Raw genomic sequence first — 24220 nt, forward strand, 5'->3', positions numbered from 1 at the left:
TTACAGCCCCCTCCTCCCGGCAATGCCCAGAATGCTCCTGCTGATGGACGACTGGGCAGTGGTCTGGGTCACCGGCTGTCACCCTCGGGCTGGGGACACACTCAAGCGAGTGTGTGTTCACATGTCTCATCAGTCCCTGCTTTTCTGAAGAAGGGCCATGTGGTAGAAGGAACTGCCAGCCTTCAGGCCAGGACCCCTGCGGAGAGGCCGCTGATGGGCCAAAGACCCAAGACTGCAGCCTCCATGCCTCGGTCCGGGGTGGGGGGACGGCCTTGTCCAGAGCTCCCCATGTCGCCTGCCTATCCCTGGGCTGCAGTGGATTTGTGGAGCTGGCTCAAGTGAGACAATGTCTGGGAGCTCTTTGCAAACCTTAAGGCACCATCTACAAACCAGTGGTGGGGGTGGTGAGGGGGAGGAGGAGGGGAAGGGGGTGAAGGATGCTGGGGGTTCCTGTTCCCTTCTTGGATGGGAGGGGCAGTGCTGCCTGCTCCCATGGCCAGAGACTGAGGCCCGATGGCCACTCCGTGGGTCCCGAGGAGGAAGGGGCAAGGGTGGGAAGGGATAGCACACCCACAGGAGCCTGGCCCTGGAGTTGGGGAACACCTTGGATGCCATCTGGTCTGACCCTCTCATTTTCCGATGAACAAACTGAGGCACAGACAGCTGAGGTGACTTGCTCCAAGCCATAGAGCAAGGAAGGCAGAGCTAGGGTTCAAGGTCAGCGCTTTTCCCCCTGCACCCCATCAACCTCAGTTCTGGAAGACTTCCCGAAGCGCATCCCCCTCCCACTCCACTGTCCACCTTGAGATGCCTACTGTGTGCTGCTTCTCAAAGGGGGACAGATGCCGGTGGGATGCATCCTGCATGTACCGAGTCCCCAAAAAGGAGCCCCGACATCCCAGGAGTTTGGGCTCACTGAGGCTCTTCCCAATCGAGGGTGTTGAGGGCAGCTCCATCACTGTCCTTTGGCACAGCTCAGAGATTTGGGGACATCAAAACCAATCCCCAAGTTGAAAAGGTTGGGGCCCCTGCTCCGTGGTGTGGCCAAGATGCTGGGAAAGGTTTTTGGGGGCGCGTCTTCTAGCCTCGACACACAACCCTCTGAGGTTTGCAGAGGCTCAATTATCGCATTTGAACCTGGGAGGCGGGTGCCACAGGCATGGCCACTCATCTTCTATAGATAAGGAGGCCTGGGGCTTTCTGAGCAGTGTCTGAACAGAATTCACACTCAGTTCTCTCCGACGCCAGGCTCAGCCTCTCCCCACTCTTCCCCCAGCCCCAGTCACTTCAAGGGCTCCACAGTATTTCTCCAAGTCTCCACCCCTCCCAGCTTGGCAGCTCCCATTCCCATCCCTTTCCCCACTTTCCCCTAAGGTCCAACACCCCAAGGCAGCCAGTGGAAATTCTATAACTTAGCTCCCGGCAGGAAGTCACTGCTTAATAGAAACTCTTCCGAGGCTGGCCAAGCACTCCATGCCAGAGACAGGCCTTCCACCCGCTTACTTGGCCACATCAGACAATTCACAGAAAGCTTAGGGAGCCCCCTCTAGAGCTGACGCCCCTGACTTAGCGGTCCAGGGCTTCCCGGACACCGTCTGGTTCCAAGGCCAGGACCCAGAGGGCGTCTGTTTGGAGCTGGGTCGGATGTCAAAAGGCCGACCCCTTGGAGGCTCCCAAAAAAGGGAAGAAAAAGCAAAAAAGAGATGTCTTTCTCTGAGGCCTCTCCCCTCCCCAAGTTCTCTGGGTCTTCTCTGTCCTTCTGCGGATGCTACTTACCGCGGGACCTTCTGGGCCTCTGTAACCCTTGGCCCCTTTAATCCCTGGTGGTGAGATGTCATTGTTCTGGAAGAAAGCAAGAAAAGACCATCATGTATATGGAGGATGGCGCCTCTTCCAGTGTGGTGAATCCATCCCACAAGAGGATCTTTCTGTCCCAGCGGGGGGGTGCACCAGGCCAGGAAGTAAGGGACCTGTATTTTGTGAGAGGGCCCTAACGTGGCTAAGTGGGCTGAATGACAGAAGGCGGGTGCCCCAGAGGCAGTGGGAAGTCCACAGCCTATCCCCAGTGAGGGCTCACATGCCAAGGGAGAAGGCACTGTCAAGATATTACTGGTCTGACCCTCTCATTTTCCGATGAGCAAACTGAGGCACAGACAGCTGAGGTGACTTGCTCCAGGCCATAGAGCAAGGAAGGCAGATATTACAGAAAGAGGCTGAGCCCATAGAAAACGTGTGTGCGAGAGGGGGGGGTGTGTGTGTGGGGGGGTCACAGGTAGATAGATGGCCCCCAGTGTCCGAGCCAGAGGAAGGCCTCCTTGAAGCCTGGATGGGGAGAGTGGGGGAGGCTCCTCAGGGTTCCGGGTGTGTCTGGGTATCTCCTAGCGTCAGGGTGGCCGTCACCGACCGGCCATTACTTACGTCCTCGCCGGGGTCGCCAGCCTCTCCTTCATCTCCCTTGACACCGGGATAGCCTTTGCTGCCCTGTCCGTGGGGAATAGATGACTATGGTTAATGCCAGGGTGGGTCCTGAGTGACCCCCGTGACTCGTCATCTGCCCATGGCTGTATTGTGATGTGGTGGTGTGGCACCAAGGACCTCAGGCCGTTGAGGCCTCCTGAGGAGAGAGACTTCGACAGAGGTAATCCAGTAGGCCCAAATGTCCTAGTGCACAAGGAGCAGAGGACGGTCTCAACGTGCCCGAAGTTCCTCCAGCTCCACGGTCTGGATGGGGTCCCCGGGCACAGGAAAGGGGCAGTGTGTACAGGGAAGCACAGGATCAGCTTATAAAGCCCTGAGACTTCCCATGACCTTGTGTGGGTGGCACCCATGCAATGGAAGGGAACCTCCGTAGGGCAGAATTGGGTTCTTATCCTGGCATTCCAATTTGGGTCATGGCAGAAGAGCCTTGGGCCGGAGACAAGTCCCCCAGAGCTGCCCATGCTGGTGGCCGCGTTCCAGGGTTAGACGCCCCCAACATCACAGAGGCAGAAATGAACCAGGGTTCCCCAGGGACACCCAGCCCTCCTAGATGGGGCATCTGGGGGGGCAAAGGCCTGAATGTGGCCTATACTCACATTGATGCCAGGAAGACCCCTGTTCCCTGGATAGCCCTGAGGGAGGGAGAAGAAGAGAGGAAGTGTGAGGCAGACAGTCCCTTCCCACACTCTGTGGGTAGGTTTGACGGGCTGGCAGGTTACAAGGGGAGGCAGGGGCCACCCCTCAGAGGAGGACTCTGCCCCACACAAGGGCCCAGGGCCACAGAGCTGCACAAGCCTTTTGGTTAGGGTGGGGAGGGGCAGGGGGACACTTACAGGAAAGCCTGGGAAGCCTTCTGTGCCGTTGCCAGGGGGCCCATCTTCACCCTAGAAAGAAGAACCGGTACCCAAAGAAGGTCTGAGAACCTCCCATCACTGAAGGGAGAAGTCCTGCCCCACTTTGGTCCTTCTCTGCAGCCCTCCTGGGGGTGCTGGGTCCCTGCCCCGCCCTGCTGCCTCCATCCCAGATCCACATCCCCTCATCTCAGCCAAGGACGTCTGCCAGCTGCCCATCGGGTCCAGCTCTCTGAGCATCCTTTCTGCCCTGTCCAGAAAGTGGCCCCCAGGCCTGCAGTGAGGACAGTGTGGTCTGGCTTGCGCTACCTTCCTAGTTCTGTTACAGGCACAGGCCAGATGGACATGCCTTGGGCAGACAGAGGCTGCTTACAAAGCGCCGAGCTTGCTCCCCCACAAAAATGTCAACTAGTCTAAAGTTTAGATAAACCACAATTTATAAAGGAAGTGGCGGCATCTGCCCTTTGAAGAGGACTGGAAAATCCTTGTGGGCCCTGACCCAGCTCCTGGACGCCACGTGGGGAGGGGGTGCTCAGTGCCTCCTTCCTCTGCCTCGCTCGGTATCCATCCTTACATGGACGATGAAAGGCCAGGCAGGGTTTGGCAGAAGGCCAAGCCTCGCCCGGGCCCATAGTGAGTCTTTGCTTGGGGAGGTAGGCCCAGGGCAGGCCTGACCCCATTCAAATGGGCCCTGAGGGTGATGGCTTCTGTCCAACTTGACTTCACCTGTCCATAGTTGCTACTGCTCAGGGTCAGAAAAGGTGCCTGCTTTTGTCCTCTGGAGGAGAAAGGCCTTGGCTCCCCCTGACCCTGGGCATCCCTTCCCTCCTGCTGGTCATGCTGTTTCATGGATGAGAGCCAAGCTCTGGAGTGACCTGTGGCTGTGGCCGGCCCTTTTATGGAGGATCTTAACATACGCAGAATCTCCCTGAGTAGATAATAACCAGAGTTTGGATATGGTGGTGCTATTTTTAAGCTCAGTCAGAGCCGGAAGGAACCTCAGAGACCATCTTGTCTTTACAGATGGGGAAACTGAGGCCCATGGGGGATCAGTGACCTTCCCAAGGTCACAGAACAGATTCCTGGCAGACTTGGGATGAGAACCCCAGCCAGTGCATTTCCAGCCATCTGTCCTCCCTGCTCCTTTCAATCAACCAAACTCCTTGTCTTTTGCCCCAGATACGGGTGTAGCGTCAAACCCAAAGAGATCCCAGTTCCTGGAGCCTTGTGGAGGCTACCTTGACTCCAAGCCCTAGATGCTGGCCTGGCTGGATTAGAAAGGGGGGGGGGATCACTCTTCTCCTCCCCCTTCTCTCTCTTGTCTTCACCATCCATCTTGGTAAGAGGCCTCCTGGCCTTTGGGGATGGGGCCCTTCTTGGAGGCCTTCCATCCGGCCATCCTGTGTGTCGAAGCCAATGGAAGGTGCACACATGTAAGAGATGTGAGCATGGGGCATGTGGGATGGAGGGCTTGAGTCATCCGGAACTACAGATGGAGGGGTTTGCTCTTGTGTTTTTCCTAGTGGAATGCCCTAATGCTTATTCTATCCTTCCCTCCACTGCTGGTGGTGCCCGCTCAGACCCTACCGAGGATCAGTGAGTGGGCAGCCTCTTCCTCCAGGCTGCCGGACCCCCGCTGTGAGCGTCCCTTCCCTGGCCATTACATGAGCTCCCCATCCCTTGGCTTCTAGCGCCCATCCCCGAGAACCAGAGGCACTGACTTATCTCCTGAGCTGGTAGCAGCCCTTAGTCCACTCACCCTTTCACCCATCAGGCCAGGATCTCCAGGGGGACCCGTGAGGCCTGGAGCTCCTTTGGGACCCTGAAAAATGGAAGGAGGAAGAATGACCACAGGATAATGAGATAAGCCCTCAGGGTTTGGGGTCCACATGAAGTTCTAACTCCTCCCAGAAAAAAATGAAAATCTTATGTGAGTCGGAGAACTAGAGCGAGAAAAAATGGTTGTGTCTTTCAAACCAAAGTAGGGGAGACCTGGAGAGGCCAGGAAAAGGCATTTGAGGAAAGAGGGAGAGGAAGCTCCCTTATGTCCTAGCAAAGGAGGAGATTCTAGCAGTAGCAAAGGGGGAAGGACGTTTGGCGAGAGGAGGGAACCCCACATGTAGGACTCAGCCCTGGAACAAAAAACATACATGGCCTAGGAAAGAACTCCCTATTTGAAAATAGCTTCTGGGAAATTGGGAGAAGGGGCTGGCAGAAATTAGGCTTAAATCAACACCTTACACCACACTCCATGCATAACCTTAGTGTTAAGATCACACTATAAAAATAAATTTAGTAGAGAAGCAGATTGAGTTGGGAGGGCTCTACCACCCACCCATGGAGAACAAGGGATCGTCCGTGACCTCGATGAAGCTCAGAGACAGAGCGGGGCTGGGCCGGCCAACACCTCCCGAGACACTCACCTCGATTCCCGGGGGGCCTTCATCTCCTCGGTAGCCCTTTGGTCCGACAGGCCCAGCCTCGCCCTGGACGAGAAGAGAATTCAATGACCTTCTGCGGCCATGCCGTCTCAGTCAGGGTGCCCCCCATCCCCAGGAATCGCTGTCTTTGGGTGGATGGAAACATCCCAGGAGGATGTTGAGGGTTCTTAGGAAGCCCTGACTAGCTAGCATGACTGATGATGCCTTATCCTGTCTTCCACAGCCTGTAGGCTTGCGTGGGGCCAGGTAACTCCAGAGGATACTAGGGCACGCGTGGACCAGATGGAGAAGTGGGCATTCCGGCATCCCTGGAAAACTCATCCTGGCCTGTACTGGCGTCGCGGCGGGGGCTCTTCTGAAGTCAAAGGACCTGAGTTCGAATTCCTCTTCATTCTCCCTCTCTGTGGTCACTAGGCATCTGCTTGTTCATCTATAAGATGGCATCTAAGGTTCTTTCTTGCTTTACATCTGGGGTTTCTGGAGATCTCCACCCCTGCCCGCTCCATTAAACAGGCCTGACCATCGATGCCCCAGGACCAGCTGGGGGCTCAAGGACGGAGCCCGCGCCTTCCATTGCCGACGTCGGTGGGCCAGCAGGCACAGAACGGACGCCAAGGGAAGCCCGGGGCAGGGAGGAAGTTGGGGCCTAGGAGCAGGTGAGGAGGACGGGCTGCCTTCTTTGGGTGAGAAAGCGCGTGGGCTCGGGAGAAAGGTCATGGGCTGCCTTGGACTTGCACTGGAGCCTCTATTTCCTCATTTGTAAAATGGGAATGATAACGATTCTAACAGAAAGAGACCATGGGTGAGCAGGCTCCTGATGTGCTCAGATGGTGAGAGGGAGGAATGGACCCAGTGCTGTGCAAATCACCGAGGTCACATCGATGGATTGGACACAGCGTCCCTGGGGAAGGGCTAGTCCTTTCCCTTCCTCTGTTCTGCGGGAAGCCAAAAGAAACATCCACAACTTAAGCTCATCCTGAAATCTGAGTTCAAAGACATGTTTTGGAGCCAGGGCCCCAACTCCCTGTCACCGGCCTCACATCCCCGCGGGATGTCTGCCAGGACCACGTGTGTCCCCTGACCATGTCTCCTGGTTCCACACACGGCTCTGCTTGGAATCATAACTCAGGCTTGTCACCCGCTGCCTGGAGGTGGCCTTGCAGTCACCCCTGCCCCATCCAGGGCTTCCCCTTCTTTGAAATGAAGGGGTCAGACCAGAAGGCCTTCAGAGTGAATGGAGGAGGGACTGGGTACCCAGAGTGCTTGGGGACCTTAGGCATCAGGAGTGCCACGCCAGCCATTTTATACAGGAGGAGACTAAAGGCCAGGGAAACAAAGGATTGCCCCAGGGTCACACAGTAGTGTCTTAGGTGGGATTTGAACCCGGGTCTCCACAGCTGCAAGTCCAACACTCCATCCATCACATAGACCTCTGGGGACCCTCATGGCCATCACTGAAATGTGAGGCAGAAGTGACCTAAGGTAAAGTCCAGGAACCCTGAAGAGAGATGTCGGATAGATCATAGGGCCATCTTCCCTCCTCCCAAGACCAAGCATATGTCCCCAGCTCCTCTGGCCCTGTCTTGTCCTTCACCATCCTTCCGGCCTGAGGGAAAAGTCCCTAGTCTGTCCACACATGCATGCATCCAGCCTTTCCAAACAGGAAATGAAAAGGAACACGTGCTAGCAAACCAGATGCCTTTCAGAGCCCCCAGAACAGTCTGGCGTGGCTGCCTCTTCCCAAACATTTAGGTTTTCACATCTGTTGACTCTCTGGACTCTTCTTTGGGGGGGGGGGTCTGGAGTGAACAGGGTGTCGAACACCCCTGATGCCCATATTTGGGGAGGATCCTCGCTGGTAAGTTTTTCAAACTGCACTTGGAAGGCCCAGCAGATAAGGGGGTACCTACAGCCCCCATTCATCTGGGAGGAATAAGGGGACCAGGAAAAATGCAACTCCTGAAAGGGGGCTACAGAGCAGAGTGGGCCAAGAGACTGGGAAGCTTTAGAGCAGCCGCTGGGCCTCTTTAGATTGCTGCCCCTCACCCTGGGGACAGGGTCTAGGGACGGAATGAGAGAGGGGGCAGGGGTCTTACGGGGTCTCCAGGGACTCCAACAGGTCCTTCTCGGCCTTGGTCACCTTGTGGCCCCTGCTCACCCTGGAAGGAGAAAAATCCATACAAACCTCAACCTCAATGTCAAACCCACCCCCAGTACCAAAAAGGCTGTACCTAGACAAGAGATGTGTGGCGGCTGATCCCAGGGTCCCCAAAGCACCACAAACAATTCTACATTTAATATTTGTATTCTCTTTATGTCTTGGATTATCTTCTGGTCACAGCCCTTCCCTTCCCCCCTTCCCCATTTCCTTCTTTCCTTCCTTCCTTCTTCTCTCCCTCCCTCTCTTGATGCCTCCTTCCCTTCCTTCTTTCCTCCCTCACTTCCTTCCTCCCTCCCTCCCTTCTTCCTTCCCTCTCTTCCTTCCTTCCTCCCTTCTCTGCTTATCTTCCATCCATCCTTCATTTTTTCCTCCCTCCTGCTACAGCTTTCATTTCTAATTTATCAGTCACCACCCAGATGGGTTTGGAAAAGCTGAAACTTTTTTTTTTTTTTGCAGGGCAAGGAGGGTTAAGTGACTTGCCCAGGGTCACACAGCTAGTAAGTGTCAAGTGTCTGAGGCCGGATTTGAATTCAGGTACTCCTGAATACAGGACCGGTGCTTTATCCACTGCTCCACCTAGCTGCCCCCGAAGCTAAAACTTTTAACCATTTACAGAGGCCTGGAGCTGGACTTTGGTGAGTCCCTTCCTCCCCCAAGAGAGAAGATCACACAAACTGGTTAGCAGGCCCTTACTCCTGCCCAATGGGCCAGGGACCCTTCTAGCTGCTCCCTGCACTGCCTCCATGCCCTTCTTTATTGGGGGTGGTTGGCTGAGACACTCCCTCCATCTTCTCTGTGGGCGTTGCCTTGGCTGCAAGGTCATCTCACTTGGTCACTCGATGGGCAGTCAGGGAGTGAGCCGACAAGCGGCACAGTGTCTTGGTGACGGCTGCTCTGATTCCCTCTTTCATCACCTCAGGCAAGTGGTGGTGCCGAATTTTCCAGCCTCTGAGGCCAGATGCACAGCATTGCCACCACACCCTAGGGCCATATTGATTTTGGCCAAGCCTGTGGGCCCACTGCCTGGGAATATACATTAGACTCGGGGATGATTCAGAACCAAATCAGGCCCCCAGAATACTTTCCTGCTGACTCCCAGAGACCTGCTGGGAACATAACACTTTCACTAGGGAAACAGTGGGTAACATCCCCCTCCCTTCCACCACTTATGTGGGGATGGGTGGGCTTTCTGGCCTCCCCCTCATGCCCTCTAACACAGGCCCAGTGAATGCCCAGGGCTCAGCTCACTGCCCTCATCTTCCAAACCTTGAGCTCCGTGCTACTTGGGATGGCTTCCCAAAGCTGAGAATTCAGGCTCACTTAGAAGGAAATCTTTGAAGTTTAGAAACTTAGATAGTGTTGTGCTTCCCCACACAGGAAGCCTGGTCCATATCCCAGGTCCCAAAGGTGTTTGAACTGCCCTGTGAATGTGCATGGTGCTTTGGCCAACTGAGGGCCTCACCTCTTTAGCTGAGGGGAGTGAGGGGCACTTCTGTACTGCAGAGGAGGGAATCACTGGGTGGGACACCCATTGTCATCTAATGGGGCGTCTGGCTTCCCCAGACTGGAAACAAATGCTTTGGAGAATAACTTACCGGGTCACCTCTCGGTCCCCGCACACCAGGAGTCCCTCGAGGTCCTCGTTCCCCAGGGCCGCCCTGTTGAAAATGAGGCAAAGCATAGAAAACCCGACCTATTCAGGACCGGGTGGGAGCACGCAAGGGCTGAGCCTCCTGTGACCAGAAGACTTGGATTTCGAAATCTCGGCTGTATTTTCCAAGCAGATCCTGCTGCCCAGGCTCCCCTGCTGGGGTCCAGGTCTAGGATGCCAAGAGGCTGACCGGACCCCTGGGGCAACCAAAGAACTCCCAGTCAAGACAAGCAATTGCTGGTCTGCATTTTCTCTAATTTGGATCCAGGAGGAAGCTGCCCGTCCCTTAAGAAGGCTGGCTGATCACGACTCACATCGTGTCAAAGGGGAGACGCACGAGCCAGCCCCTGCCCTGAGCTCAGGCACAGTGACCCCAAAGGGCATGACCTCTGTCCCACAGAAGGGGGCCACTCTTACCCTCTCTCCAGGGGGCCCGTCAGGTCCGGGATTTCCCTAAGGTGAAAATAAGAAAAGGCCTTCATTGGAATCTGACTACGAAGCTCAGCCTCCCTGGACAAGAAACTGAGGCAAGAGCCACATCTCCCTTACCTCATCCCCTTGTTCTCCTTTCTCTCCAGGGGGGCCTGGTTCTCCTGGCTGGCCCTAGGATAAAGATGGACACGGACAGATGAGACGCCACCACATACTGGTTGGCTTGGAATAATCCATTCTGCTTCAGGCTAGGCCAGGCCCTTACCTCCTCTCCCGGGGGTCCAGTATTGCCTGGTCGTCCTGGCTCTCCATCCTCTCCGGGTGCACCCTAGAAAAAGAGCACAGGTGCTTCATTACATCTGCAGGGATCTGTCTTTGGCAACCACATGGCGGCCTTCCCAGAAGGCAATGCAGATCAGAAACATTCTCCTTCCTAGGCCGGCCACTCACTAGGGGCTCTCCCCACCTCATCAGAGGGATGCTCTTTTCTCTCTCAATGGACCAAAGACAGGACCCATAGGCCTCATGTCCTCAGAGCAGATTTTCCACCCTTTGCTCCATCGATGTTTACGCCTGGTTTGAATATTCTGGAGGGAATGAAGACTGGCTTGTTTAGTATTGTGTGGACACAGCCATTCTCTTCCTTGTGCGTGTGTGCACATGTGTGTGTGTGTGTGTGTGTGTGTGCGCGCGCACGCGTGTGCGCATCTGAGTGCTCACAGGTAGGGTTTTGTAAACCAGGTTCCATAAGCGTGGTACAACCCTCCTGACAGAGATGGAAGAGCTGAAGAGCCGGCTCCATCCGGCTCCTTCTGCTCAAAGCTGCGCATGTCTGCCTATTGGGGCAGCAATGCCTGTCATCCCCATCCCATGCCCCACCCTTTCTGACACAATTTATGAGGCTAAAAAGGCCCCAAAGGTCACATGATTTTTCCCTCTTCTGAACCTGAGCCTCTTGAAGGAGTTTGCTTCCACGTATGTGCTTTGCGAGCCTGTCTTTGCAAAGCCAGACGGCTTCAGGAAGCCTCGGCATAGGCTGGCATTTCAAAACGCCGGGCAGGCAGTGTGACCTGAAGGGGTCAGTGTGGTCACTCATGAACAAGTAGGTGCCACTTGGTATCTGATTACTGCCCTGTCTTACCAGGTCCCTGGCAGCCTCTCCAGGGCTGTGGGTATAAAGGAAAAGGACTTGGGCCTACACAGAAGCAGATAGATGGCTTCAGGAACTCTCCCACTCTTGAATCTGGAGCCCTGGGCAGCCCAGCAAGGGGGCTGGGTCTTGTTCACAGCAGGGCCAGGGCTGCCCCCAACCCAAGAGACCCCACATCTGTGTGCTCTGTCCTGAAGGGTGCTCAGTCAAAGGGTCGCGGATGACCTTCGCTGGTGTCCCTCTGGGGATGCCCCATCTCTGATCCCATTCCCTCAGGATCCCAGAGGTCATAAAACCCCACTGGCCCTAGCATGTTCTCACTCACCCATCAAGCATTAGAAGGAAGAGAAAGTCCATGTGTGTCTAGAGGACAGAGAACACCCAGTAGCCAGTGCTGACCCAAGGAAATGAACAGCTAAGGAAGGATGCCCCTGGGAAGCTTTTCTTTCTTCTCCAAGTGGGTATTTACTTGAGACTTCATGGATTAAGAAGACTTTGGGGACAGAATTCTCTCCTCTGGGCAGAGCAGCAATGACTCTGTGACTTCTAGTCTTAGCGACTTGCCTGGAGCACTGAGGAAGGGAAATGACTTGCCCAAGGTCACACAGTCAGGATGGATCCCTAGCTCCATGGTCAGCTCTTTGTTCTCAGCTGGGAGGCACTGCCTGCCTCCCAAGCCTCTTGGCTCCCCCCAGGATGAAGCGAATGCAGAACAGAAACCACATCTTACCTTTTCTCCTTTGCGGCCAAAAGAACCTGCATCTCCCTTGGGCCCCGGAGGTCCTTGAACTCCCTGTGGAAAAGGACGGTGTCAGCTACTTGCGGTTGACAGGTTTAGGGGGTCAGGAGCCCCTGCTGCCTCTAGGCCGAAGAAGCCTGGAAGTCTGAGTGAGGGTCTAGACGCTTTCTGGGCTGGCTTCATATTTCTCTACTTTGCTCACTCACTGCTGCAGCCCAAATGGCCCACTTGCCTCTACCACCTCCATGCCTTTGTTCAGGCTGTTACCCCCACCAAATCATTCTTCTTTAAGCCCTGTTGTCCCTGACATCTCTTTGCACTTGGGTGAAGTCAACCTTTAGGGGAAAACTCACATCAAATCCTGGGGAGCCCTTGCAGCCTGGCAAGCCGGGGTATCCAGTTTCACCCTGTGAGGAGAGGGATAGAAATACTTAGGTGGCCGGGCCTACTCCAAGAAAGACCCAGCTCCACGTGCCGAGTGATCCTGAAGTGGGGCCAGTGGTTTCCCAGGCAGGGTATGCTGGGATAGTTCAGGCTCTTTGGGACGTGGGCATGGAGTCCAAAGAGAGGCTTGTCCCAGGAGCCTTTGCTGACTGACCCTGACCATTGCCAAGCCCATCTCTCCGGAACTGTGCACCAGGCAGGTGGCCCAGGTCGCACAACTTCTGCTAACAAGTCCTGCACTGAAGATTCACTTCCCCCTGAGGAGAGACTGACCTTCTGCCCATCGATGCCGTCAATGCCTCGCTTGCCCTTTTCACCCTACAGTGGAAGAAGGCACGATATGTTCACAAAAAGGCACTGCCATGTTAGACCAGAAAGAGAGAGACTGTGAGTGACCAATATTCCAGAGAACTGACCTTGTAACCTTTAGGTCCTCGCGAGCCCTGTGAAGACAGAGAGGAAGAGGAGTGAGGACAGCCTGGATATGAGATCCTCATGGTTGTCCGTGGCCTGGGGTCTCCTCTGGTTCTACAGAAACTTATCAAGGAGGGAGGCCTGCCCCCTGCTTCTTGGGAAGGGACAGATTTGAACCTGGGTCCTCTGCATACAAATCTCGCTCTTCTTCCCATTCACCATTTGAGAAGAGGCCGGAGGACTCTCCTTGGTGAGCTGCAGGCTCATATTCCCCACTCCTTGGGGGGCTTATGATGGGGTTTCTAATGGACACATATTTGGGACATATCCCCACCCCGTCCTCCACTAGGAGTAAGGGAAGAAGACGATGAGAAAAGGAGGGAAAAGCAAGGTCTGGCCAACTTTCACCCCCTCCCTTCCTCCTTCCTTTTTCCACTCATGGGAACTGTACCCATCCCAAGTGAGCCACTTGCACAAGTAGCAGCCCTGGGCTTATACTTAGTCCTGCGGATCCTGGGACTCTCAAATAACTTTTACTTGGACTCAGCTCAGCTTCAGGGGGACTGGACCTAGCACCCCTCCATCCTCAGGCCTGCATGTGATCTGCTGAGCCACAATGGGGATGTGGGGGCTTGGTCAGGGACCGAAAAGGCCGACACGAGATCTTCTGTGTCTGGTACGAGCCGCGGGGGCCAAGGACAGCGTCAGATGCTGCTACTGCTGCTCTCTGGTCAGAGACACCAGTACAGAGTCTTCTATGACTGGTCCACATCCAGGGTCACGCCGAGGAGGGACAATGAGGACTACAGATGAGGGGCACAGAATGGTCGGACGCTTACCTTCTCTCCCCGCGTTCCTTTTTCTCCCTAGTGATCACAATGAAAAAAGCAAGGAGGAAATGGTCATTTGCAAGCTGGGAACATGAACACAACCTTACCAAAGAAATGGCAGCTTCTGAGAAAGGAGGTGCCCACGTACCTTCATTCCTTGGTAGCCCACAGGTCCAAGATCACCTTGTCTTCCCTAGGAAGAAAGAAAGCATGACACATTATCAGCCTCCCTGGGAGAGGGCTCCTCATGCAAGACCCGGGATAGCCAGGGGCTTCACATCGATGCGTGCTTAAGACCCAGGCTTCTTAGAAACCAAAACTGAACGGGTTCTTGACTAAGTCCAAGAGGAAGAGGCTGGTGCCTGACTAAGGTGGGGGTGACTTTTCTCTAGTAATGCCAAATGAATAACAGGAAAGTCAAACCTCAGCTAATACTCATTACTCAAGATGGTATTAATGAAATAATTACAACGACTAATATTCAAAATGCTTAAGGAATGGGTGACTGTAATGTGTGGGCTGAAGGCTAATCATTGCTTAACCTTCTAGAAAGCATCAGGTCAGCAGGGAACAGTTCTTTGGCAATCTGGGGCTGTCATTCTAAATATCCCGCTCAATTGTAGAGAAAAAGACAAACAATGTGATGATGCAGTAACTAAGAGCTCTGCTTGATTTGGATTTTTCAATGTAAACATTTTGAATCAGCATTATGAATGATATTGGCCCATGATTTTCTTTCCTTGCTTCATCCTTCCCTGGTTGAGGTGTCAGGACTAGATTTGTCTCATGAAAAGATAATATGGTTTTTAACCATATTTCTACATGGCTAGCTGTTCATCTGTGCTCTGGACACCCAGTTCATGGGGCTGTGTCATCCACAGGAGAAGGGAGCCCTCTGTTTCCTGTCAAGGAGAGAGCACTGGGAAGGGTGGGGAGATGTGACTTTGGGCACAGAGGTTAAACATTGTGGTTTCTGAGGGTGGAAGGGAAGAGAAATCCAAGACAGAATTACAAAAAGGATCATCGGGGATATGGCTGAGTGGAAAGAGATGACTTAGTATCCAGTAAACCGTATGGCAAAGCTACACCCCTCCGATAAATGGGCTTAGACCAAAGCCGCCCTTCTCCCCCAGGGACCACCTGCTTGGTATGGAGCTCTCCCTAGTGATGACCCACTTTTACTGGATTTCCAAGGGCCCTCCCAGGTGGGAGAGGCTGAGTCAGAGTGTACCGCCTTTTAGAAAGGCTGGCTATATTGGACTTGGCATGGCAACCAGGTCTTGTGGTCACTGACTTTCTTTCTTTTTTTTTTTTTTTTTTTGCGGGGCAATGGGGGTTAAGTGACTTGCCCAGGGTCACACAGCTAGTAAGTGTCAAGTGTCTGAGGCTGGATTTGAACTCAGGTACTCCTGAATCCAAGGCCGATGCTTTATCCACTGCGCCACCTAGCTGCCCCGTTCACTGACTTTCTTAAGCTGCTCCATGGCCTGTCTCCACATCCTACCCCTCATCCAAATAGAGATGAAGTCGGCCTGGGGTTTGGAGAGAGGACTCTGAAGCTTGGCATCATTGCTTCTGTCTGCCATGGTTTTCCTCTCTCTGCCATCTTACTCTTATGTGGCCAGAACTAAAGGACCCTTGGAAGACCTCAGAAGGCCCATGGGAACAACTACTGTCCAGATCAGGGGTCTTGAGCTGGAGGGTCCCTAGCACTGTCTGCCAGTTCTTTGGCTTGAGATGAACTGGGATTTCTGTTGTCATCATTATCATCATCATGTGTTACCTGCTCACTTTTCATTGCAGGTAAGACTTGCCTTTCCAGGTGCCTCCCACTGAGCTTGACAATGGCTATTGGATGGGGAGAAGGCACAGGCTCCTCCTGCTTAAGGGAAGGGATGGCATTGGCGCTCCTCACCACCAAAGGACCAACACCGTTCTAGAACTGGCCCCGGGCTGTCCACCAGCGGGTGTGTTGGGCACTCCCTTAATCTGCCTGAGTCTTCCTTTCCCTGCTTTTCAAGGGTCCTCTGGTCCTTGGGCACAGTGTGAGGGTCCAGAATCCTGACCAAACTCTACTTATTCTGTTGGCCTTGGAAGCTGCCCACCATCTGATACCTCCATTGCTTACACAGTGTCCTACGTCCCACGTATGGTCTTGCAGGACGGAGACCCTACCAATGGCCAGGGACCTGTTACCATCCCAAGAAGAGGAGCTGTCCTTTCTCTGGGTCCTGAAGTTTTGCCAAGAACTCCCCCCACACGGTCTCACTTAAACCTCCTGAAGTAGGTCCTGGAGCTGTTACGGCTCCCACCTACAAAGAGCGGAGAGGCTAAGTCTTGGCCATGTTCACACAGCTGGTCAATGTTTGGGTCAGGGATCTTCCTAACTCCAAATTCATCGGCCTATCTATTGTGCCCTTTCTACTCATTGTGCCACGACAGGGACTCACGAGGTTCACCGATGGGAGGACCTCTGATGATAATAAGACCCAGTTCTAGGGCTAGGAAGGGTCTTGGCCATCTGGTCCGGCCTGCTCATGGTAGAGATGAGAAAGCCGAGGCCCACAGAGGGGAAAGGACACGGCCTCCCCTCGCTGGCACTGCCTGTGCCCGGATGAAGCGAGGCTCTGGCAGAAGCAGCGACCATGGCTCCCGGAGCCCCCAGACAGCAGATCCAGATACTTACGGGCTCTCCAGCTTCCCCTTTCTCTCCAGGAAGGCCGGGCTTTCCTCTTTCTCCCTGTGGGTGAGAGAAGGATTGGAATGTGCCCCCAAGGGACCTTCCCAAGTGACGACTCTCAGCTCTTCGTAACAAAGAAGTCCTACTGGGCTGGTCCTGCAGCCAAGGCTGCCACAGGCTCCTTCCCTCCAGCACAGCAAGGGGGTTAGAGGTGGCCTGCCCTCACCATCCTGGCACCCACCTCAGACTCCTCGAAGCCCTGGCCTTGGCTTGGCCGCTCCGTGATGCCTCCCATTAGGGGGCTGCCCACTATCTGTGCTTGTGACCATCCCCCACCACAGTTCTGGTGAAAGATCGATGGCTCAGCCAGTTGACAAGCATTAGTGAAGTGACTACTCTGTGTGAGGCATCAGGGGCTACAACCGTGGAACCGCCCCTGCCTAGATCAAGGCTTAAGAGCTGGGAGGGGCCTGAGAGGCCTGCTGGTCCAACACCTTCATTTTACAGATGAGGAAAACAAGGCACATGAGGGGAATGGTGTCATATTTTATCTGATGTTTCTATCTTCCCCTTTGCCTTGATCCCACCCAGGGACTGCACTAACCCCATTGCAGCTATTTGATAAAGGTTTGTTGAGTGAATGAAAGACCTTCTTGTCCATGCTAAACAAATAAACACAAAAACCCAAGGTGTCAAGAGGCCAGGAGACCTTCCAGAATGCCAGAGTCTCCGAGGTAGAAAAGGCCTTAGAGGATCTACCCAGACATGAACAAGGAGCCTCCTGACACCACCCCGATGAGTGGCCATTCAGGGGCTGCTTGGAGATCTCCAATAATGGGGAGCTCACTACCTTTGGGGTAGCCCATTCTCTTGGGACAGTTCTCACTGTGGGGAAGTTTTTCTTGATTAGCAACAGGAATCTCTGGAGCTTCCCCCATTGTTCCTCATCCTGTCATCTGGGTACAAGCAGAACAAGCCCAACCCTTCTGGGATAATGTCTCCAGCCAGAATTTCCAGGGCGGGGGAATGAGCAGCTGGGGATCATTTCCTTACCTCATGTCCAGGGTCACCACGTTGCCCAGGAGGTCCTCGGGCAGGCTGTAAATCAAGCATAGAAGAACCCCCAGTTAGCCCAGGGCCTGTTTGCTAAGATGGAAGCCAAAATGGGGGGGGGCTGAAAGGGGAGGTGGCTAATGGAGTCACACGTACCTGGCACTCGAAGGAACAGCACTGAAAAAAGGGACAAATCCAAGATGTTAGAAATGAAAAGTAGGTTCCCAACAGTCCTTTAACGACTGTCCCAGATGGTCCCTCCAGCCTCGATGGGGCACCCCTGGAGATACCGCTGGCTAGCTGCCTTGGAGGGCTAGGACCTTCCCTACATGCTCTTATGACAGGTGTTGATATGGTGAGGGGGAAGAGATGGGGGATGAAAATGAGAGACTCACCACTTGTTCCACGTTGTCTTTCTGAAAAAGGAAATGGAAAGTTGGGTCAATTTCCACTTTTGTGTCGGCTCGAAGGCCATGAAGTCTCATGCCTGAGGCTCCGAGACGAGGAACCCCAAGAAAGGAAAGGTGAACTCACAATCATCTTAATGATGGTGTCAATGGTCTCCTTGATCAGCTCAGTGGAGTCGCGGTTGAGATCCCAGTCGGCCGCAGTAAAGTTACGCCTGTAAGTGTGGTCTGTGGCAATGATGCTCAGCCGGGCCTCCTGGAATCAAGAAGGATGGGGACCAAGTGAGACCCGTGATGAACACTCGTGTCCCAGGCCAAACAGGAGTCTGGATCTGGACATCGAGCGCTCCACCTCTGGTCTTGGATGACCTTGGATCAAGGACAGGTAGGTCTGGCCCAAGTGTCAGGTGGGAATATGAAGGGGGATGGCGCTCCCTTGCGTGTCTGTGCAGACCCCCTTGGCCAACTGTTGGCAACCTCCAATCTAGGGGGATGCCCATTTACTCACAAGTTCCCTTTCTACTCATTCTTCCTCTCTTTTCTTCTGTCAAATTTCCTTTTCCAGCTTAGTGCTTGAGTACCAGAATGGAGGGTGGAGAGCTGGCATTGGAAGTGGGTGAGATGGGCATTTCTCCCACACCTTCTCCATTTTGTTCCCTCATCTCCCCCTCCCCCACCCTACTTCAATCAATGGTTTTACTGAATTACTGCTTCTGGGAAGGTGATTTTTTCGAAGCACAAGGGAAGTGACTATGTACTAAGGGAGGTGAGGTCCTCACTGGCTCCTAGGAAAACCCACTGGGGCCTCTGGCCTCCCTACTAAATGTGCCTCTTTTTCCTAAGCCTCTGTTCTCAAGATATTTTTTAAGGAACTGGGGAGGAAGGGAGATTTAATTAAAAACAGGACCCTTGTTATACCAGTCGCTCCCGCTGGAAATGGCTTTTGGAATTCCATGTAGTTGGTCTGTTGAGGGAAGGCTCACACTTCCCTTGAGCAGTGGGAACCTTGGCTTAGCTGGGGCCCAGCCACCTTCCAGACCATGTGGGTGGATCTGACTCACACCCCCACCTCCTCCCACTTCCATTGCTGCCTTTCTGAGAAACCCCGCACCTCCCCCCAGTCTCCAGCCAAGTGGGGGACATGGCTATACATTTAGCCTGGCAGCATTTCATGGACTGAGGCTGAAGTGCTGAAGATTGGGGTGGCCTCTCGAAGCAAGCAGTTTGTTTCCTGGACACATAAGTAGGGACTGAACAAATGCTTTTTCATTCATTCATTCATTCATTCATTCATTCATTCATTCATTCATTCCCGGGAACTCCTGGTGCATGGATAGTGGTTGTATCATAAACATGGAGGGGCTCCTGAGGCTTCCAACTCTTTCATTTTACAGATGAGGAAACTGAGGAAAGAGAGGTTAAGTGACTTTTCTGAAGTCACACCAGTAGTAAACACCTGAGGCAGGTTTTGAACCCACATCCTCAGGCTCCAGGCAAGAATTGCTCTGTCCCTCACCCCGAGGCCCAGACTCAAAGGCAGTAAGGATCCAAGGCATGTATCAGAGCCCGCATCAGCACATCACAGAATCTCAGATCTGTAAGGAACCTCTCTGGGCAGCTAGACCAATCCAAACCTTAAATAGAGCCCCTATTATTATTGTTATTATTATTATTATTACTACATTTCTAGAACCCTTGAAGGTTTGGGAAGCACTTTATATGTTATTCTCATGTGATCTTCACAACAACCTTGGGAGGTAGGTTAAAGCTATTGTTTCTGTCATTTTTCAAAGAAGGAAACTGAGGCAGAGGTTAAGTGACGTGTCCGGGGTTCCAAGCTAGTAAGTTTTTAAGGCTGGATTTGAATTCAGGTCTTCCTGATTCCAGGTCCAGTTCTTCCTCTAAGGCACCACCTGATTGCTTCATCCTAAACATAGCCAACTGTGGTTGTCCGGTCTCTGCTTGAAGTCCTCCAGTGACTGGGAGCTCACTACCCTCTGACCTGATTCAGGCCAGGTCACTCTGGGAAAGCTTTGAGGACCGTTAGGAAGCTCTTCCAGACGTCTCCCTAAATATGCCTCTCTGCCACTCCTCTCCCCACCCCCGCCTGCTGAGGCTCAGCCTGCTGAAGCCATGCTGCAAAAGCTTAACCCTCCCTTCCACAGGCGATGTCTCCAAGATGTGAAGAGACCTGCCATCCTGCCTCCCCTCCAGCCTCCCAGGGATGGCCCCTCACGTGGCCACAGCCAGGGTTGGAGGAGAAGCAGAGGGGGGCAGGTGTGGGGAGGCAGGCTCAGAGGTTCTCTCCTAATTTACTCATAGTCAGCGTGGTCTGGTGTGTGTGTGTGTGTGTGTGGGACGCTGCATTTGGACTCAAAGGACCTGGATTGAAACCCTAACTCTGCCATGCACTAGCTGGGTGACCTTGGGAGAGGCCTTTAACCTCTCTGGGACTCCGTTTCCTTTTATGTAAAATGAAGGAGTTGTTCAAGACGGCCTCTAGCTAGGGTCTCAAATCTGCAACCCTGTGATTGTTCTGTTGACCTTCCTGTGAGGTTGTTGAGGCAGATGGGATTCCCATTTCACAGATGGGTAAACTGAGGCACAGGGGTGCTAAAATAACTTGTCAGCCAAGGAGCAATTCAATTCCTCTAAGCCCCATAACTTTGGGGCTGCTTAGCTGTGGCAAGAGGTGACCATTTTGATACTGTGGCACCAGGCTCCAAGTCTGGACCGGCCCCCAGGTCCCTTCTTGTAAAGTTCTGTTCTTGTCCTAACTCATCAAGACATTTTATGCCTTTGCTGCCTAAGCACATGCCCCTTCTGGGCCCATAGCCTTCCTTGAGAAGGAATGATAGGATGGGCTTCCCCTTCCCCCAGACAGGGAGGGCGTTGGCACTGGCTGCAGACACAGCTGCTTGCCCATGCTCCCCTGTTCTGGGCTGAGGGAAAGCCCCACTGGGAGCCACTGAGTGGCTGCAGATGTTTGGGAGGGGAGGGAGGCCTTGGCCCGTGTATTTGCCCCCATGAACTTCTCCTGAGGAAATACATGGAGGGTCTCACGAGGGCCAGACCCCTTGGCTGAGTCCTTCCTCCCCTGGCAGAAGCTGATTGGGATGCTCAGGGTGTAGTCATGGAGGCTCTGCCTTCTCCCTCTTCTGGGCAGGGTGGGGAAGGGAGCAGGGGGCACCAGTGGGAAACCAACAACCTGAAGTTATCGCACCACAGAATGCCCCTAAGCCAACCTACACCCACCCCCTGCGGGCCCTCAGAGGGGAAGGGGCCTGCATGGTCTGGTTGGCACTTGATCTAGGCTTGGCATGCAGGTCCACACCAGCACTTCCGTGGCAGTTGGGTCCCCAAGGCCCAGGACAAAGGCACAGGGATGCCTGGCATTGCTGTGGGGGGCCCCAGCCTCTCTGCCCCAGCCCCTTCCCCCACCTTCCCCCCTGTGGCCATGGCCCAGGACCTACCAGGTGATCAGGTGTGATAGCCACTGAGAAGACCTTGATGCCCAGGTGCTTGGCCTCATTGACGGCATCTTCCAGCCCGCCACAGGGTTCCTTGTAGCCTTCCAAGGGGTGACCATCCGTCACCACAATAAGGTACTTGTTCTCCTTCAGGTGGGAGCCCCTGGGTGATTCAGAGACACATTCATGAGACCATAGCTGCTGGGGAAGGGCCCCACTGGCTGGACAAAGGGCCCAGTGACTTTGAGACCCAAAGTACATGTACCATGTACTAGGGAATGGGGGCCAGGAATCACGTGTTAGGGAACATATGATCACCCTGGGCTGCTGATTATGCAGGTTCAAGGGATGCTGAGGGAGGACATGCATTGAAATGGGCTGGCTTTTGTTAAAACTCCCCCACTGTCCAAGGCAGGACCAAAGCATCAACTCCAAGGGCTGATACAGTAGATTGTGTTTCAGGCAGTGCCACCAGCTCAGGGAACCCTGCCTGCTGTGAAGGCTTCCACCCAAGAAACTCACGCACAACCAAACTGTGACCCAGCCAGCCAGCTCCACACCCTGGCTGACCAAGCTGCTGCTCTGGCACTGGGCACTGCCCAGGTGCCCAAACCCATGGCAGCAAACCCAAATGAGCTTCTCCTCATCTTTCCTTTGCAACCTGCCTTCATCTCTCCCTCTCTATCTCTAAAGCTCTCTCCCGTTTCCTCTCTTTTTCTATCTCTTTTTACACACACACACACACACACACACACACACACACACACACACACACCTATCTAGAATGTTAAAGGTAATAATAATGGGTCCTTAAGACCTTTGTATTAAAGATTCCTCAGTTATTGATTCACAGTTTTTGAGATGGACATCAAAACACAGGGGAGTTATGCGATTACCAATAAATGGGAAAATCTGGAAAATGTCCTGATGTTTCACATTCCTTAAGGGTGACTCTGCCTTGACTATCTAAGTCCTTCAAATAGATAAGTTTATATCCTGCCTTTTTCTCCCCTCTTTATTCCCAGACCTTGTAATCAACAGCATTCTTTCCACTCCAAAGCCTAGTTACAAAGCATCTCAGCAGAAGACAAGGAATGTCTGAAAAGACTTTAATAGGAGCTTGAAGATCTGGGTGAGCTGAGTCATGCAGGGCAGAAAACCCCTCTAATTTCTCACTAGTTTGGGAAATAATTCATTTGAAGAAAGAATGTTAAACAAGCAGCTGGGCTCTCTTGTGTACAAGGAGCAGAATCGATAAGAGAAATGGAAAAAAGGGAATAGCAGTGTATGGTATACTCATGCAGGAAAACCCAGGAGCTTAAGGGGAGAAGTGTAGTCAGAAAGGATTAATCAAAGGAGAAATGGAAGGGAATATACTAGAGACCACTGGGCCAGAAGGAGGTTTGGGAAACTTATTAACCTGCTATGGAAGTGAGGCATTGTAACAATGGGGAGCTTTGACTAACTGAACCTCTGCTGGAGTCAGCCCCCCCCTCCCCTTTCTTTCTCTGTCTCTGTCTCTCTATCTTGGTCTCTCTCTGTAGCAGAGCAGATGGTAAACTCTAGACCTGCCTTAATGATAATTTCCCTCTTCACAACCAAGTGGAACCCATTATTTTGGACCCAATCCTGACCAATGAAGAGAATTTGGCTCCTGAAGGATAAAAGGTGTGAACCTGGAGGGCTGTGTCTCCCACTCCCACTTGAGATTTGTGACAAAGAAGGACCAGTGGATCCTGACATGCCCCTTCGACTGGGGAAACATGGATGCCAAAGTTCAGAGAGGGAGGTGTGAGGTTCCTGGGCATAAGAGGCATGAGAAGCCCTCTGGAAAGATGTGATGAAGTCAAAGACAAGAACACTTCAGATAAGGAGGGGAAGGGAATTGTTGAAAGAGATCAGTGTTGGTGCACAGGAACTAACTTCTGACTAATTTATGTAAAAAAACACATTTTTAGGAGTCCAGGTTTGGCAGACAATACCAACAATAGCCCAGAGCCTTAAGAACCCTGTTGGGAACATAGAAGCTCACATTCAACTAAGGCTAACACTGAACACTCAAGTTAAAAATGTCTGTTGGGGGCGGGGCTCAAAATTCGAAGGAAAGAAGGGACCACTGCTGAGATGAACGGAACATTAACAGCGGGCAGCGGGGAGAAGGTGGAGAAACTCAGCTTTTACTTGTTCTTAGTGTATCTGCCAAGGAGATGTTCCACCTGGATGGGAGAAACAATAAGGGAGCTGGCACGTCTATGGCTTCTCTCTCCAAGTTCCTGCCCCCAAGGCCAGCAGCTGATCTACCACTCAAGTCAATCAGCATTAATTAAGCACCTGCTGTGTGCCTGGTGCCCTGCTAAGCACTGGGGATCCGAACAAAGTCCAGTCCAACATAGCTCAGAAAACTGGAGGCACTGAAGCCATTTCCAATAATTTCTGGAAAAGTGTGCGTGTCGGGAGATGCGCTGGAGGAGTCAGGAGGGCCAAGAAGGGACCCAAACTTCTGCTGGGCACCAAAGGGCAGTCAGCCAAAAGTCTAGGATGCGTTCTAAGCAAAAGCAAAGTGGTGCCCATGAGGAGCCCACCAGGATCCATCCATCAGCCAATAGACCAATAAGTGTAGAATGTGCCGGGCAATGGTCTGGATGCTGAGGCTAGGAAGGAGTAGGACCAACTGTACCGTTCTCGAATAGCATGCGTTCTAGAAGAGTGAGTGAGCACAGGCTCCTTCCCACTGGCAAAGTTGAGGCACAGCCCAGAGACGGAACGACCAAAGCGTGCGATAACATCTTTTGTACTCTTCAAAGGGGAAAATGGAGAGAAGTGGGCCCTATGATTGTGGTGAGGCAGACCTGGACCTGGCCAAATGGCCAGACTCAAGGATTTGAAGGAGGTCTCTGGTGGAGTGCCTTGGGGCTCTGGGCTTGGTGCTGTGCTGCTCAGAGTGGCAGAATGAGAAAAAGGTTGGGTACTCAGACATTTAACAGAGGCAAATGTAAAATGTAACACTGGTTCAAACAAT

At 53.2% G+C, this 24220-nt stretch overlaps 1 protein-coding gene across 1 annotated transcript in view; it reads right to left on the reverse strand.

Moving 5' to 3' along the window:
• The window catches only part of COL6A1 (collagen type VI alpha 1 chain), a 39821-nt gene that overhangs the window by 9005 nt on the left and 6596 nt on the right, over positions 1-24220 (reverse strand). Inside the window, exons 4-26 of the mRNA XM_043964786.1 lie at positions 21205-21364; positions 17859-17987; positions 17720-17740; positions 17481-17501; positions 17325-17369; positions 16278-16331; positions 13740-13784; positions 13601-13627; positions 12764-12790; positions 12621-12665; positions 12257-12310; positions 11895-11957; positions 10280-10342; positions 10132-10185; positions 10000-10035; positions 9527-9589; positions 7867-7929; positions 5753-5815; positions 5089-5151; positions 3312-3362; positions 3075-3110; positions 2419-2481; positions 1777-1842 (exon numbers count right to left, since the gene is read on the reverse strand). Coding sequence (XP_043820721.1) covers positions 1777-1842; positions 2419-2481; positions 3075-3110; positions 3312-3362; positions 5089-5151; positions 5753-5815; positions 7867-7929; positions 9527-9589; positions 10000-10035; positions 10132-10185; positions 10280-10342; positions 11895-11957; positions 12257-12310; positions 12621-12665; positions 12764-12790; positions 13601-13627; positions 13740-13784; positions 16278-16331; positions 17325-17369; positions 17481-17501; positions 17720-17740; positions 17859-17987; positions 21205-21364 — 1312 coding nt within the window. The remainder of the gene's footprint in view (positions 1-1776; positions 1843-2418; positions 2482-3074; positions 3111-3311; positions 3363-5088; positions 5152-5752; positions 5816-7866; positions 7930-9526; positions 9590-9999; positions 10036-10131; positions 10186-10279; positions 10343-11894; positions 11958-12256; positions 12311-12620; positions 12666-12763; positions 12791-13600; positions 13628-13739; positions 13785-16277; positions 16332-17324; positions 17370-17480; positions 17502-17719; positions 17741-17858; positions 17988-21204; positions 21365-24220) is intronic.

Source organism: Dromiciops gliroides, chromosome 4 (genome assembly GCF_019393635.1).
Source record: "Dromiciops gliroides isolate mDroGli1 chromosome 4, mDroGli1.pri, whole genome shotgun sequence".
NCBI classification, from domain to species: domain Eukaryota; kingdom Metazoa; phylum Chordata; class Mammalia; order Microbiotheria; family Microbiotheriidae; genus Dromiciops; species Dromiciops gliroides.